At 63.3% G+C, this 15,693-nt stretch overlaps 2 protein-coding genes across 2 annotated transcripts; one reads left to right on the plus strand and one right to left on the minus strand.

The window, feature by feature from the left end:
• The first annotated feature begins 1,733 nt into the window (after positions 1-1,733).
• On the plus strand, positions 1,734-7,312 carry CD164L2 (CD164 molecule like 2). Its single transcript, XM_071576671.1, has 6 exons — positions 1,734-1,952; positions 3,601-3,705; positions 4,288-4,365; positions 4,532-4,597; positions 5,265-5,430; positions 6,831-7,312. Exons 1-6 carry the CDS (start codon positions 1,868-1,870, stop codon positions 6,835-6,837), a joined length of 507 nt encoding a protein of 168 aa, XP_071432772.1. The 5' UTR covers positions 1,734-1,867; the 3' UTR covers positions 6,838-7,312.
• On the minus strand, positions 7,285-14,464 carry SYTL1 (synaptotagmin like 1). Its single transcript, XM_071576669.1, has 15 exons — positions 14,115-14,464; positions 12,088-12,388; positions 11,273-11,418; positions 11,090-11,198; positions 10,555-10,594; positions 10,164-10,257; positions 9,897-9,985; positions 9,455-9,574; positions 9,201-9,367; positions 9,025-9,127; positions 8,770-8,931; positions 8,623-8,701; positions 8,450-8,549; positions 8,167-8,372; positions 7,285-8,089 (listed from the first exon to the last, which is right to left on the minus strand). The coding sequence occupies exons 2-15, from the start codon at positions 12,336-12,338 to the stop codon at positions 7,950-7,952; spliced, it is 1,806 nt and encodes a 601-aa protein (XP_071432770.1). The 5' UTR covers positions 12,339-12,388; positions 14,115-14,464; the 3' UTR covers positions 7,285-7,949.
• Between the last annotated feature and the right edge of the window lie 1,229 nt (positions 14,465-15,693).

Here is a 15,693-nt window from a genome sequence, read left to right on the forward strand (position 1 = left end):
TAGTAATCTCAGCTCATTCATAAAAATCAGACCCGACCCCCCCCTCCCCCCCCCACACACACACCTCCGCACGCCCCCCTCCATCCTCCACGTCCTGGCCCAAACCCCCCTCAATCTCAGCCCCACGCCACGCATGGGACCCCCCCCCATTCAAACCCCCGCGCTGCAGAGAAAGGGGAGCTGTCTCGGCCACCCCTCCCCGCAATGCAGAGGTTTGGGGGCTCCGCTTTGGAGGGGGCTGCGGGGAGGAGAAGGGGGTGAGGATGATCTCCCCCCTGCCCCCGCACAGCCGGGGGTGCGCAGCTCCCTCTGCTCTCCCGGCTTTCCCACGAGGGGCTGAATAATTCATGGCCGGGAGAAGCGGGAAGGCCGGGCCGGGAGGGGCTGCGGGAAGGGCTGATGGAGGGGAGCCCTCCCATCGGGGAGGAGGAGGAGGGAAAAGCCGTGCGCCCCCCCGGGACTTTTTCTCCGCTCTTGTTCCCCGAAGCCCGGAAAGTTTCCTCGGGATCTGTTCCCGTTGGAGAGACGGGGGATCCCGGGATACCTGAGGCTGGCGGGACCCGCGGGGGTCCGGAGCCCCCGATGGTCCCAGGGCGGGCAGCGACCGCCCCCGCGGAGCTCGGACAGGCACCGGGGGGCTCGGCCCGGTCCGGCCCGGCCCGCAGGGAGCTGTTCGCGGTACTGAACGGCACGACCCGGTCCCGGGGGCCTCGCGATGCCCCGAGCGCGGGGCAGAGGCGGAGAGTGTGTGCGGAGACAGCGGGGGGTGTGCGGGGTGTGCGGGGTGTGTGGCAGTGTGCGGAGTGTTCAAGATGTGCCGTGCACACACGGTGTGCAGGGTGTTCAGGATGTCCAGGCGTGAGGGGTGTGCCGTGCGTGCAGGTGTACAGGTGTGCAGGGTGTGCCCTGTGTGCCGGTGTACAGGGTGTGCCATGTGTGCAGGTGTACAGGTGTGCAGGTGTGCTGTGTGCATCATGTGTGCACTGAGTGCAGAGTGTGTGCAGTGAGTGCAGGTGAGTGCAGGTGTGTGGTGTTTACAGCGTGATCAGGTGTGCAGGGTGTCCAGATATGCAGTGAGTGTACAGTGTGTATGTACAGTGTGTGCAGTGAGTTCAGGTGTGTGCAGGTATTCAGGTGTACAGTGTGTGCAGATGTGTACAGATGTTCAGGTGTGCAGCATGTACAGGTGCTCAGGTGTTCACTGTGTACAGGTGTGCAGATGTGTACATGTGTACAGGTGTGCAGTGTGTACAGGTGTACAGTGTGCACAGTGTGTTCAGGTGTACAGATGTGTGCAGGTGTACAATGTGTTCAGGCGTGCAAAGGTGTGCAGATGTGCACAGTGTGTTCAGGTGTACAGATGTGTGCAGGTGTACAATGTGTTCAGGCGTGCAAAGGTGTGCAGATGTGCACAGCGTCTTCAGGTGTTCAGCTGTACAGTGTGTTCGGGTGTACAGTGTGTACAGTGTGTACAGGTGTACAATGTGTACGTGTGTTCATGTGTACAGATGTGTGCAGGTGTTCAGGTGTACGGTGCGTACAGCCCGTGCCGGGGGTGCAGCCGCCGTCGCTCCGGACCTCTCGGTACTGGGACAGCCCCGGCTTTCCCACGGCCGCAGCAGCGATGTAGGAGGGTGTGTGGATAGGGGGGGATGCACCTCGGGAGAGACCCCCCTGCCCGTGCCGGGCCTGCCGGGGCGGGGCGGGGCGGGACGAGGCGGGGCCGCCCCCCCAGCCTCCCCCTCCGCCGCCGGGGCCGCCTCCCGCGGGCGCGCATCTGCCCGGCGCTCCGCTCCGCTCTCCCGGGAGAGCCACGGCCACACCGCCCGCTGGGACCGGGCTGAGCCGAGGCGAGCCGGGCCGGGCCATGGCCCCGCCGGGTCCCGGGGCGCTGCGCTGCGCGCTGCTGTGCGCGCTGCTGTGCGCGCAGGGACCCGCTCCCACCCGCGCAGGTACGGCCGGGGGCGCGGGGTGGGGCAGCGCGGGGCTGGGGGCGAGGGGAGTTGGCAGCTTTGGGGCAGCTGAACTTTTTTAGAGGGGATATTCTCTTTCCTCTCGCCCCCACGAGATTCCGTCGCCGGACCTTGGTTTGGGGGGAGCGCTCCCAGCCGTGCTCCGGGGACTGGGACCCCCAGGGCCAGGAGGGGTGCTCTGGGCTGCTGCGGGATGAGCGAGTTGCGGGGTCCAACCTCCTGCCCCCAGAGTGTGGGGATCTCGTGGATCGTGGTGGGGAGCGAGGAGCGGGGCCATCACCCCTCTTTCCGACGTGCTGCAACTCCACTCATTAATTATGCAAACCCCAGGCTTCCTTCTGCTCCCCTTCTCCCATCCCCCGCGCTGCTCCCGGGAGACATTTCCACCCTGACTTATCCCAGCGGGACCCACGCGTGTTCCCAGAGCACCCGTGGGGATGGGGGTGTCCTCAGCCGGCCCCGCTGCGCCCCTTTATTCCCTCTCCCTCCCCACACCTGGCTGCAGGAGCGGGAGTTGACAACGCCGGGCTCAAACGTCTGTTCCTGCGCCTGCCGCGATAAAAATAACTTAAATTATAAACCTGCCTGAAACCCTTGCGAACAAAGTCCTACTTTCCCATTGGTCCCCGGCAGGTCTCTCAATGCTGGAAGGGGGGGCCCAGCGGTGTGCCCACCCCCCCCTCGTAGCCATGGCAATGGGGCCGCAGCATCCTCACTTCCTGCCTTATGCCACCAGTTGCCCCCTTGGCTTTCCCTGGGAAAAGAAAGGGTTTTTTTCTATCACCCAAGCATGGTGTTTAGGGACCCTAAAAGTGGCGGGGGCTGGAGCTGCTCACCCACCCCAAAGGGAGGTGATGTGGTGGGAAGTGCTGCTGGCAGGGATGCCTTGTGCTTTCCACACGTGGAAAAATCCCTAGGGAGCTGATCAAGGTGAGTACCAGCCACCAACAAGCCCTGGAGAGGGGGTTGCCCCCTGAGAGCCCGTGAACACACCCAGGATGGGGAATGGCTCCCGGGTCTTTGCCGAGATGGTGCAAACGCGGGCGTGGGACGCAGCGAGGAGCAGGCAGGGCCCGGCCACAGCTCGTCAGTCGCAGCCTCCCTCGCCGACAGTCATCGCTGTAAATTAATGATGAGCGTGTGTGGGGGAAGAGCAGCTCCACAAACGCCCGAGTGACTCACCGCCCTCACCGGGCCATGGGAGCAGGGGGTCCTGTGGGGTGGTCCAGAGGGGCAGGGGGGTGATGCTGCTCAGTAACACCGACCAGGCTGTGCTGCTGCCTCACTGCATTTAAACCTCCACCAAAAGATCCCAGGATCCCAAATCCCAGCGCCAGGGCTGGGGGATGTTTCCCTGCACTGTGGGTGGTGGGATGAGCCCTGTGTGTCCCGGGTGGGTGTTGGGAACTGTGTGGTTTGAGGTGTCCCCACTCCAGAGAGCTGCTGATGCTACAAACACTGCACTGGGATGGGTCTGTTGGTGGGTTTGGTGCTGTGGGATGTGCTTTCATCCCTCCCACTGCTTCATCAGAATTCCTCCCTCATGGAGCTGAAGATCCAGCCCTGACCCCACTGCTGGGGGCTGGATACTGGCCCTGCCCTCACCCCTTTTCCCTGGATTTGGCAGGAGAGTGCAGTGAGCTGAGGTCCTGTGAGACATGTACGGCCATCACCCACTCACACAACACCACCGGCTGCGTCTGGGTGGGCTGCAGGACCCCCGAGGAACCAGGTGAGGGGGTCAGCTGGGGGGGACAGTGAGGGGCTTCCACTGCCCTTCCCCAGACCCTGCCAGTGGACTGGGGTCATGCCAGGATGCTGCTGGCATCCAGCACCCTCAGGTGCCCAGTCCCAGCTGCTTTCCATGGTGAAGATCCACCTCAGCTGCCCCACCCCAGGAGAAGGGGGAGGATCTGTGCCAGTCCAGTGGGCAGGGGTGCAGGATTCTGGCATGTGGTGCTCCCAGTCACGTTTGGAATAATGCTGGGAACCCTCCACCATGTGCACATGGAGCAGCACTGGGTGATGGAGATGAGAGAAAACCAGCTGTTTATAAAGCCCCTGTTTGAGGCTCTTTGGGGCTCTTCCCTTGGAGGGTGCAGACATGATCCCAACTCGCAGCCCCATGGATGGATGGATGGATGGATGGATGGATGGATGGATGGATGGATGGATGGATGGATGGATGGATGCCCATCTTGGGAATGAGTCCTCACCATCCCAACCTCTTGGGCTGCTCCGGGCCCGAATGCCATCAGCTGTGCTGGGTGCTGCTTTGGGATCCTTGGGAAAACCCTGCTCCCTCTTCCCACAGAATCAGGGAGCTGTGTGCAGAGAGGGACAGCAACACGGGAGACCTGTGCACTCTACAACACCAGCACCCTGTGCCGAGGTAATCCCAGACCCCCCAAAGCCCCCCAGACCCAGCAGTCTTTGGGTCAGAGGTGCTGCTGTGGGTGCTGGGGCAATGGGGAAGAAATCCCACCCTTGGGACAGCTGTGCAGCAATGTCCCCTGACACCCCACCTTCCCCCTTCCCTCTGTCCCTGCCCTCTCCAGCTCTGAAGTCCCCCACAGAAGAGCCTCCACGGTCCCACAGCAAGGAGCCAGTGACACACTCCACAAGTGAGCAGGTCCCAAGGGGTGGAAGGTGGTGGGATGGGAGTCCTGGATGCTCCAGGGATCAGTGACCAGTCCCAACAAGGTGCTTCACTCCATATTTCACATCCCTTTTGGAGAACCTCCGGGGCTGCATCAATGAACTGTGCCCCAGGCAGTGCCACCACTGTCCTGGGTCACTGCTCCATCCCTGTCCCCTCTCTGTGTCCTGGGCAATGCTTGGATGGGGCTGGGGGGTCATGACACCCCACAGCCCTCCAAGAACCAGCCCTGATATCATTCCTGCTGGGAATTGCCACCTCCAGCCAGGTTGGTGCTGGAACTGGGAGCGGAGGAGCCTCTTCCAGGAAGTGGGAATTGGAGAGCACTGGACTAATTACTGTGGGTAACCAGAGCCCAGAGCCCTCTGAATTATTGATCCCACTGGGATCTTTTTGCTGCTGGCTCTTTTCCTGCAGCTCTGGCTGCTCCAGCATGGGAAGGGGCTGAGCCCATCCCAGCATCCACGTGTTGGTAGGGACATGCCAGCCCCAAGCTGGGAACTACCATCCCTCCCTGTGTGGCTGCTGGGGGCTGTGTGGACCCCCAATTCCTTCTTGGCAGGATCATCAGTGCTCAGGGATGCCAAGAGCACCTACAACCCTCCAACTCCCCTGTTTTCCCCTGCCATCAGGGACCACCACCACTAGTGCCCCACTGACGGGCAGCCCTGAATTTCACCCACCTGGCTTTGACACAGCCAGTTTCATCGGCGGCATCGTGTTGGTGCTGAGCATCCAGGCCGTCGCCTTCTTCGTCATCAAGTTCATCAAGTCAAAGGACAGCACCTACCAAACGCTGTAAGGCTCCAACGCCCTCCCTGGGATCTGGGATGGAGGGGGGACCCAGCCCAAGCCTACCCTTAAAGCTAAAAGTGGGGTCAGCCCAGTGTGTGTTCTGTCTCACTGCTGTGTTGTCTCCCGTGGCTCTTTGTGCCAGTCCATCCTCTCCTGGTGTGGGAGGATTTGGAAGATGGAGGGGTTTGTCCCCCCCTGCCTGTCCCCTCACCAGTGTCTGGCTGTCCTGCCACCTCCTCTGTCTGTCACTGTCTGGCTGTATCCTGGCTCTGAGCCCCATGGGGAGAGGGGGGACCCCAAATCCGTCCCTCTGAGGCTGAGCCAAGTGGGGGTCCTTGCTCTTCATGTGTCCATGGGACTCGTGTCTAACATGGGGGGCTGTGCCCCATCTCTCTTTCCTTCCACGCTGCCAGAGAGGACAACCAGTAGGTTCTGGGTGCTGGTGGCAATGGGGAGGGGGTGCCCCCCCTGCACCCCCAGAGCTTCACCCTTCCCTCGCACCTCCCTGGGCAGAGGGGGGTTTGTGTGGACCCTCTCTCCTGGTTTGCATGTCGGGTGTTTCCCACCTGGTTTGCTGTTTTCCTGTGAGCTGATAGTGGTGGAAGGGAAGGGGGTGTCACCCCTAATCCCCTTTTCAAACATGGAGCCCCTCAGGGGGTGCAGTTGATGTCCAACCCCTTCTGCCACCAGGGCAAGGTGCCCCGATCCCCCCAGCCCCACCACAGCAGGGTGCAGCCCCCCCTCACCCAGAGCTGCAAGGCTCCCAGTTTGGCCCCAGTTAGCCCCCAGCAGCCCCTCCCCACCCTCAGCACCCCCTGCCCTGTTGCATCTCCACAGCTCACTGGAGTGGGGGGCTCACTGGAGTGGGGGGTTCCCCTCTTCTCCTGGTGGGCTTTTTTTTCCCTTCAGCATTTTGGCTGGAGCACTCACCCCCTTGCCCTGACACCCTCCACCCCTGCCCACCCCGACCCCCCAGCTGAAGGAGCTGAGCCAGGGCCTCGCTGTGTGCTTTTGCTGTGCCTCTGTGTTGCTCTGGGAGTGTCTGGGGAGGTTCCCTCTCCCCCCACCCCCTTTCTGTGTGTTGTTTTGGGGAGAGGGGTGCGTGTCGTGTGCTGTGGGGTGACACTTGTAGCTCGGGCTGCCCCCCATTAAACTCTGTGAGGTGGTGTCTGTGTCGTGTCCGGGGGGGTTTGTGCAGCTGTGGGGTTTGTGCTCCCCATCCCTCCCCTGCAGGAATTCCCAGCACACTCCAACCCTTTCCCATGGCATGGGAGCAGCGGGGTGGGCAGTGGGACACCCCCCTTGCCCCTCACTCCCTGGGGGGGCTGCGAGGGGTTGGACCCTCCAGGGTAAAGCCCCCCAGGGCCCATCCTGCCACAGCTCTTTTCTGTCCAATGCACCAGGATCTGAGGCCACCACACGCCCCAGGCTGGGTGGGGGACACTGTCCTTGTCCTCCCTGGGGTGAAGAGGCTGCTGGTGTCACTCCTGTCCACAGCTGGACTGTTCCCCCCTGAGGCCACAGGGACCCCACACCATGACTATGCAAAGCTGGGGACACCAGTGTGGGACACGTCACCCAGACCCGACCCCTGTCCCTGTCCCCAGGACGGGGCTGGGGATGCTCTGGGGGTTTTCACCCTTGGGCTGCTCCCCAGGAGTTGCAGGTGGGCAGAGGGAGATAATCCATGCCTGAATCCCACCTTGGGCTCCCCACCCTGTGCTTGCCAAGCACCCAGGGGACCTGGGGCACCCCAAGGGGCAGAGGACATGTGGCCACTGGTGGCATTGGGGGAACCCTTTAGTGGCTGAGCCCCCAGCCCCACACTGGGCAGAGCCCGAGTCGGCACCGGGGAAATAGAGACTAATAAAGGATTTTCCTGTAATTCCTGGTGTCCGTGTCATTGTCACCCATCACCTGTCACCCCCAGAGCCCCAGCAGCAGGTGCTGTCCCAGGAGATTTTGGCTGCAAATCAAATCTCTGGAGATATGGCAGTGTCCTGCCCACAGTGTGGTGGTGGTGGGTGGCCCCAGATGACTCCAGTCCTCCCAGTGACCAGGAGAGGGGAACCAGTATGGGCATGGGAGGTATCATGCTGGCAGATGGAGTGACTCCAGTCCTCCCAGTGACCTGCAGAAGGGAATCAGTAAGGGGCCTTCTTGGAGTGACAGCACAGCCTGGTTTGGAGTGTCCCAGTAAGGAATGGGATATCCTGGTGTGGGCTGTGACAAGGCCACTGGAGTCCTGGGGCTGCCACCCCAGGGGCTGGCAGGATGGAGAGGACAGCCCCAGAACAGGAGCAGTGGGGATGCAGCAGCTCCAGTCCCAGAGCAGAGGAAGAAAGTCGGAGTACGGTGTCCACAGCAATAAACAGTCACCAGATGTGCCCTCTGGTGCCACTTCATTGCTGCTGGAAGGGGAGGGCACAGACCCCCGCCCTGCACAGTGTTGCTCCAGGTCTCTATGCCCCCAGGTCCCACAGTCCTGCCGGCACTGGGTGGTTCTTGTGGGGTCGGGGGGGCTATGCCCGGGGGACCAGGTTGGTCCGCAGGGGCAGCAGCGCTTCCACCCACTGCTGGGGCTGCTGGAGCAGGCGCTTCCACACCCCCTGCTCCTCTGCTGTCGAGTCCATCCAGCCCACGGGCAGCCCGTAGCTGCTCCCTGCAGAGAGACCACCACGGTCACCCCCTGGGCACAGGGGGGCAGCCTGAGGGGCTGGGGCTCCCCCCCAGGCTCACCAGTGCCCAGGCTGAGCCGGATCCCGCCCAGCTGGCGCTTGGAAAAGGCCTCCTGGTGCCAGAGGGTGAACTCGGCGCACGCCTCGGCCAAGTCCTTGGCCTGGAAGCCGTCGTAGACCATGGTGTGGTTGAAGAGGGGGTTCAGGCTCCGCTTCACCACCCGCGTCTTCTGCCGGCTGGCCTTGCTGTCATCGGGCAGCACGTAGCTGAGGGGTGCAGGGGGTGAGGGCACACTGCCACCAGCCCCTCACAGTGCCCCCCATGGTGCCACACCCCCCCTTACCATTGCACAAAGGCGTCCACGGTGCCGCTCTGCAGTGGGATGAGGCTCTGAGCATCCTTCACCCAGATGTGCAGCTCGCCTGTGGGTGGCATCCCCCCGCCTGTGGGCCAGAGGGGTCAGGGGCTCCCTGCCATGCCAGGCCCCCCCTCCAGCTGCACATGGGTGACTCTCACCTTCTGAGCCAGCAGGGATGAACTTCAATGCCAAGTTGAGGTTGCCCCGGCTGTTGAGGCCATCTGAGGGGATGGGCATCTGCAGAGGATGGGGAGTTATGGGGGGCTGTGGGTGAAAGCAGAGGGCTGGGGGGGCTGGGGGCTCACCCGTGGCTGGAGGCTGAACCACTCAGGGCGTGTGTTTGCCCAGTCCCAGGCGCCCAGTGCAACCTCCACCTCCCCCAGGAAGAGGTTCCTGCCCAGGCTGTCGTGGTGCCACACGGAGAGGTTCAGGGTCCGGCTCTGCAAGTCCCTCTTCTCGAGCTTGTACTAAAGGGAAGGGGACACAGAGTGAGATTATCCACCCACATCCATTCCATTTGAACCAGGGGGACCCCCCCAAAGCCACCCCTTGTGGGAAACCTTGAGGGTCTCGTTGAAGATGGGATCCAAGCTCCTCTTCCTCACCGCGGTCTTGCGCTTGCTGCGGTTGGACTTGTCTGGCAGCAGGTACGTCTTGATGTACCTGGAGCCAAAAAAGGGGTGGGTGCCAGTGTGGGCATCACCTGGGCAGTGCCACGGGGGGCTGGGCCACTCACGGGTCCGAGCGCTGCTTCTTGGCCTCGGCCAGCTCCCGGCACCGCACCACGTGGACCTGCAGCTCCTTCTTGGCTGGGTCGTAGCGGAGGGAGAACTGGACACAGCCCCTCACGGCCACACTGCCCAGTTCCCCCTCACTGTACAGGCTCATCAGGCTCCCACTCAGCTGCAGGGCAGGGGGACGGGGTCAGGGGGGCTGGGGAGGTGATCCCCCACCCCACACATGCATCCCCAGCAGCCCCTGGTCCCACACCGTGGAGGAGCTGAGGCTGGACACGGAGGAGCTGGTGCTCAGCAGGCTCGGGGCAGTGTGGCCATTCTGTGGGGGCACCTGGTCCGGGGGTGTCTGATCCGTCTGGGGGGTCTCTGATCTCTGGAAATGTGAAGAGGGGTCAGAACCGACCTCAGACCCATGATGTGCTCAGGCACAGCCTGTGATTTGCTGGCTTTGTTTAGGTCAGACAGCCCCTCTCTAACCCCATCCAGCCCCCTCCAGACCCCCAAAACTTCACACAACTCCCTCCAACCCTATACAGCCCTGTACATCCCCCTCAGCCCCATACAGCCTCTCCAGACCCCCAAAATCCCATACAACCCCCTCCAACCCTGTACACCCCCCTCAGCCCCATACAGCCCCCTAAAACCCCACACAGCCCATTCCAGCCCTCTCAACCCATCCAGCCCCTTCATCCCACCTGCCCAGCATTGCTGGGTGTGGAGTCAGGCTCCTCCTCATCCTCCTCTGTGCTGGATGAGCCGAAAGGGTTCCCACCTCCTGTGTCACCTGCAAGGGTGTGGGGTGGCACCAGCATGGGTAGAAGGGGGGATTTCCCTTTTTTTTGGCAAGAGAAGCAGATGAGGGGCCAGGATTGGGAACCAATGAGAGGGAAGATGCTGGGAAGCAGCTCTGTGGGGCTCCAACTCTTCAAATGTCCACAGAACTGACCCCTCATCCCGGTTACCTGACTGGGCTGGGATGTCCTGCTCCTTTGCTGGGATGTCATCCTGGTGTGGGGGCTGTGACACGGGGGTCTCTTCCAGGGCTGGGGGGCTGGGCTGTGAGATGGCACCGAGAGAAAAGGTGAAAACAGGGACCCCGGGCACCCCCTTCTCCCCTGACTTCTCCCCTCAGCCCAGCCCCTCTGGGTCCCCAGGGAGAGGGCAAGGAGAATCCCATGGGACATCTCCCATCACTCCACAGGGTTTGGGATCACACACAAGACTGGTCCCAACAGCACCACACCCCTGGGGTGACACTGCTGGTGCTCCAGGCTGCAGGGTGACACCCCACCCACCCACTGAGCCCATCACCAGGAGGTCAGAGCCTGCTCAGCTGCCCTGTCAGGGACCTACCTGGGGCTCAGTGGCCGCCTGCTCCTCCTCTGTGGGGTTGCTGTGGGAAGAGACCACCATTAGTTTGGTCTGGAGGGTGGACAGACAGACACGGGGACGGTGGGAGACACTGAGGTGGTGGACAGGCAAATACTGCATGATGGACACTGGGATGGAGGACAGATGGACACTGGGGTGGTGGAGGACACTGGGATGGTGGACAGATGGACACTGGGATAGTGGGGGACACTGGAATGGTGGACAGATGGACACTAGGATGGTGGGGGACACTGGAATGGTGGACAGATGGACACTGGGATGGTGGGGGACACTGGAATGGTGGACAGATGGACACTAGGATGGTGGGAGACACTGGGATAGTAGAGATGGACACTGGACAGAAAAACACCAGCTCTGGCTGCACCATCCCCTTCACCACAGCCTCTATTACTCACTCCCCACCTCCACTCCCCTGTGCCCCCCTGATGGGTACCAATGAGATGCCACCAGCCCTGGTGTCATTGCGGGGTGACAGCCCACCCTTTTCCCCCCTCACCTCTCATCTGTCTCCCCTGCACCATCCTCATCCTCCTTCTCCTCCACCAGTGGCTCTCCGATGGCCTCCAGCTCGCCCAGGCTGGGGCCACGCTCCAGCTCCTCTGCTCCTGGGGACATTGGGGACCTCAGAGGGCACAGCCCTGACACCAACGTCCCCCCACACCTCCCATCCCTCACCTACCCCGGGGCCGCCTCCTGCGGCGGATGGAGGCGCGGACGAGGTCGGAGCCGAGGTGGTGCCGGTGGCGCTGGGCGCGGGCGTCGCAGAACCAGTCCCCAGTGAGCACCCGCAGCCGCGCCGGGTCTGACACCGACTTGCGGAGCTTGCTGGTGGTGGGAGGGTGGCATTGGGACCCCCACCCTGGCAATGCCATCAGCACCCTGTGCCACAACCCCCAGGGGCCTTCCCAACCAATGGAGCCACCACAACGGGGACTGGACACCAGTCATTGTCTCACATGAGGTTTGGGACCCCCAATGCTGATGTGACCATGGGGCTTAACTCTGGTTGGGTTCAGTGGGTCACCCCATCCCTAGAGAAAAAAGGGACCCTCAGCCTGACTGCTCTGTCCACAAGTGTGATGGACCCCAAAGTGGCTGCTCTGAAGGGGTCCATGGTGTCCCCAAGGATGAAGGACACCAAGTTGGCTGCTCTGAGGGGATCCCTGAGGTTCATGGGCCTCAAGCTGGCTGCTCCTGTGGATATCCATGCTGTCCCAAAGCATGACAGACTCCACTCTGGCTGCTCCTGTGGGTATCCATGCTGTCCCCAAGTGTGACAGACTCCACTCTGGCTGCTCCTGGAGGGGTCCGTGCTGTCCCCATGTGTGATGGACCCCAAGGTGGCTGCTTTTGGGGAATTCATGCTGTCCCCAAGGTGGGTCTAGAGCTGTGAGCAACAGCTGTCCCCAAAGCTGACAGACCCCACGGTGGCTGCCCCTGGGGTGTTCCAGGCTGTCCCCAAGGGTGATGCTGAGCAGGGGACCTCCAGCCCACCTGATGCGCCCCTCCTCGCGCCGGCGGAGCTGCCAGTCGCGGCGCAGCACCTCGGCGATGGCACATCGCTCCTCCTCCGTCAGGAAGCTCAGGTCCAGCAGCGCCTCTGCCCCCACCTGCAGCGTCATGGCGGGGTGGGGGCACAGCCCGGGGCCACCCCGGGGCGCTGGCTTAGGTGGGTGATGGGGATCGGGGGGCTCGGAGCGCCTGGGGGGCTCAGCGTGCCGGGCATGCACCAGCGATGCCAACATCTGGAGAGGGACCTCGGGGCGGCTGGGGGTGACCGCCCCTGCTCATCCTACTGCAAAGAGAAGGAGGGGAAGCTCAGCATGCACCCCCACCCCCAGCCAAAGCACCCCAGGGATCCCCAACAGGGACAAAGAGGGGCGGGATGATGCCAAAGGGGCCCAGGGAAGAGCACGCCAGCCCCGAGGGCAGGCTCAGAGACACCGTGCCACTCCTGCCGCTGCCGGCTCCGCGCCAGGGCCAGCCCTGCCCACTGCCGGGATCCTGCCCACGGCCTGTGTTTGCCCAGGGTGTTTGCTCAGGGCCGGCTCTGCCCCTGCCCGCTTTCCCACAGGATTCACCGGGTGCCACGGCACACGGACAGATGGAAAAAGGGGGCTTGGCTGCCCCCACGACGGGCTGAGACGAAGTCGGGCTGAGACCGTACCCAGCTCATCACATCTCTCAGGGGGGTCTTGCCCCATACCCGGCGTTGCTTCACCTCTGCCCTTCCTGTCGCCGGCGCTGGGGAGGCGCTGCCTGGTGTCACCGCGGGCAGGAAATTGCAGCAGCGGTGGGGCAGGAGCAGCCCACGCAGAGCCCCCCCAGCCCCACCACGGGCACCCCCAGCCCACCCACGGGCATCCCACGGGCACCTGAGCACCTACACAGCCGCACCCGGGCACGGCTGGGGGGTCCCACCTCCACCAGTGGCCCTGTCCCCAGCCCCAAAGGTGACCCTGTCCCTGTCCCTGCCCCACGGCTGGCCCTCTCCCAGCTCCGGTGGGTCTCAGACATCCTCCAGTGCTGGGGACACCAGTCCAGGACCTGAGGACTGGTGCCAGTGGGCACACTGGGTGCCAACCCCACTACAAACTCCCCTAACCCAGCATCAGGGACCCCCACACCACACACCGGGGACCCCCAACACCACCTGGCCCCCAGTCCAGGGCGAACCTGCCACCCACCCGCACCCTGCACGCAACGCCGGGGCTGGGGTGGTCTCGGGGGCACGGCCCGGCTCTCCCCGGGGCTGGGGTGGTCTCAGGGGGCTCGGCACGGCTCTCCCCGGGGCTGGAGTGGTCTGGGGGACACGGCCCGGCTCTCCCCGGGACTGGGGCGCTGCTGTCCCCACCGCAGCCGCTCGTATCCTGTTTACTGCCGGCACACGGGGGGCTCCCCCCGCCCGGGAACAGCCGCTGCCACCCCAAAACGCTCTCCCGACCCCAAAACCAAGCCGTAAACAAGCACCCGTGCAGAGGGGTGCTGGGCACCCGGCCCCCCACCCTGCGCGGGAGACCAGTCAAACCAGTTAAACTTCCCCAGTAAGTCGCAACTCGGGGGGTGCACATCCCCTTTTTTTTTGGCAGGCAGCCCGCGGCGATGGAGGGCAGACAACAGACGGAGTCAAACACACACCCCTCCAAAAAGCACCAGGCTCAGCCCCTGCTGGGTGACCCCCTGCAGCCCCCCAGAGACTGGCAGGTCCCAGTCGCCCCCACCACAGCCCGGAGCTGTCGCCACCCACGACCCCCCACCCTCCTCCGAGCACCAGCGAGCCCATAACCGTCCCCTCGGCCCCCGGCCAGCCCCAGGCCCTGCCACAGCGTGGGGACAAGGAAAACTACCCCATAAACGCGTGAGCTGGAGCCCCCAACCCACTCTCCTCAGTGGGGAGCAGAGTAGGGAGAGGGAAGCTGCAGCCCCCCCGGGTGGGGCGAGAGGAGCCAGACCCCCAACCCCCACCCCAGGGTGCCCGTGCAGCCCCCTAGCAGTGGGTCCAGCCCCACGGCCGCCCTTACCTGCCCAGGTAGTGGGGTCTGGGTGGTTCGTCGCGCCCCCGGTACCCCACGGGGACTCTCGTGGGTGCCCCCGGTCCCACCCCTGGCTGGGTGCGAGGTGACTCAACCGCAGCCCTGAGAGCGCCTCCTCGCCCGGCGGCACGAAATCAGGGACTGGAGCCAGCAGCACCCGCCGGACGGGACTGAACTGGGCTGAACTGGGCTGAACTGGGAGGTGTCAGGCGCCTGGGAAGGGGTGGTGCAGCGAGGATGCACCCCCGGGGTGGGGGGATCCCAAGTCTGGTGGAAACTCGGAGTCAGGAATGTGGGAAAAGGGATGGGGTGAGAAATCCTCTCCACCGCCCTCCTCCCTGGTGTCACCCAGGGTTTGGAGGGGCAGGATGTGGGCGTGGGGTGCCTGGGAGAGCACCTGGGCTGCACTGGGAGGAGTGGGAGGCTGGTCTGTGCTGGGCACGGGGGGAGCAGCGCATCTGCCCTCCCTGCAGTACCCTGGAGCCCCTCACCCCAAAAACCCAGTGTGGGGCAATGTGGGGGCTCTGGGGCTTTGCAGGTTCCCCATCCCACAGAGTGTCCCCAGCTCCATGGACCCCATCCCACAAGGCATTCCAAGCCCATGGCTCCCTTCCCATGGGATAGTGCCAGTCTGTCACATCATAGGGCAGCCCCAGACCCCCCTCACCCCATGACTCCCCCTGGTCTCATGTTTCCCATCCCATGCCTACCCCAGCCCCACATTCCTCATCCTTTGAGTATCCCCAGCCCCACAACTCCCACCCTGTCAGGCAAAATCCCATCTTGCTCTGAGTGGCTGGGGGTCCTTACTACCCAGGACCATCCTGGGTGCTCAGCTGCAGGCAGGATCAGGCTGGCAGTGCCAGGCAGGGATAAACCCTGGGCAGCAGCATCCCTCCTGGCACAGCAGGACCCGTGCCTCAGTTTCCCTCGACCCCAGGGGGAGAGAGGCCAGTTGGGCGCCCAGGCTCCCCCCCAGCTTTATGGTGAGATGGCAGCCCACACCGAGCACAGAACCTCGAGAAAAGGGGATTATTTTTAGTCTGGTTTCTCAGGAAATGAGGCTTCAGCAGTGACACTGTATCTGCCTGTGGGCCACCCTCACCTTCCTCCCCTTGCAGGGCTCTCACAGCTCAGATCCCGTGGGGAGGGGTCCCAGAGGGATGAGGTGCCTGTGATGGGGAGTCCTGGGAATGCAGTGTGTGGCCAGGCCTCTGCAGGGGACAATGGTGTGGGGACAGCCGTGACCCTTCAGGGGTGTTCATGGGCTGGGGGCTCAGCTCGGGTCACCCAGGGTGGGCACTGAGCCCTTTCTGGTCATCCTTTGTCCCTGCAGCATCCGGAGCAAGAAATGTTTATGGGATAGAGAAGGACATGGCAGGATGTGCCCTCTGTTCCTGGATCTCTGAGGATGGAGGGACAGATGGATGGGTGGATGGATTGATGGATGGATCAATGGATGGTACACAACACCTTAGTCACAGATGCCACTCTTTGGGACACATCCAGCAGCTGGGAACAGCCTTCAGTACAGCACAGCCAGAGCCAAACTCCATGGCCCAAGGCA

This window comes from Pithys albifrons, chromosome 24 (genome assembly GCF_047495875.1).
Source record: "Pithys albifrons albifrons isolate INPA30051 chromosome 24, PitAlb_v1, whole genome shotgun sequence".
NCBI lineage: Eukaryota > Metazoa > Chordata > Aves > Passeriformes > Thamnophilidae > Pithys > Pithys albifrons.

Bases quoted from the DNA above. Each gene is read 5' to 3' on its own strand.
- CD164L2 (XM_071576671.1), top strand. From the start codon at position 1,868: ATGGCCCCGCCGGGTCCCGGGGCGCTGCGCTGCGCGCTGCTGTGCGCG. The intron at 3,706-4,287 runs GTGAGGGGGTCA...CTCTTCCCACAG, and splicing joins CAGGACCCCCGAGGAACCAG to AATCAGGGAGCTGTGTGCAG. The intron at 4,366-4,531 runs GTAATCCCAGAC...TGCCCTCTCCAG, and splicing joins CACCAGCACCCTGTGCCGAG to CTCTGAAGTCCCCCACAGAA.
- SYTL1 (XM_071576669.1), bottom strand. From the start codon at position 12,338: ATGTTGGCATCGCTGGTGCATGCCCGGCACGCTGAGCCCCCCAGGCGC. The intron at 10,258-10,554 runs GTAGGTCCCTGA...GCCATCTCACAG, and splicing joins AGGCGGCCACTGAGCCCCAG to CCCAGCCCCCCAGCCCTGGA. The intron at 8,373-8,449 runs GTAAGGGGGGGT...TGCACCCCTCAG, and splicing joins GTGGACGCCTTTGTGCAATG to CTACGTGCTGCCCGATGACA.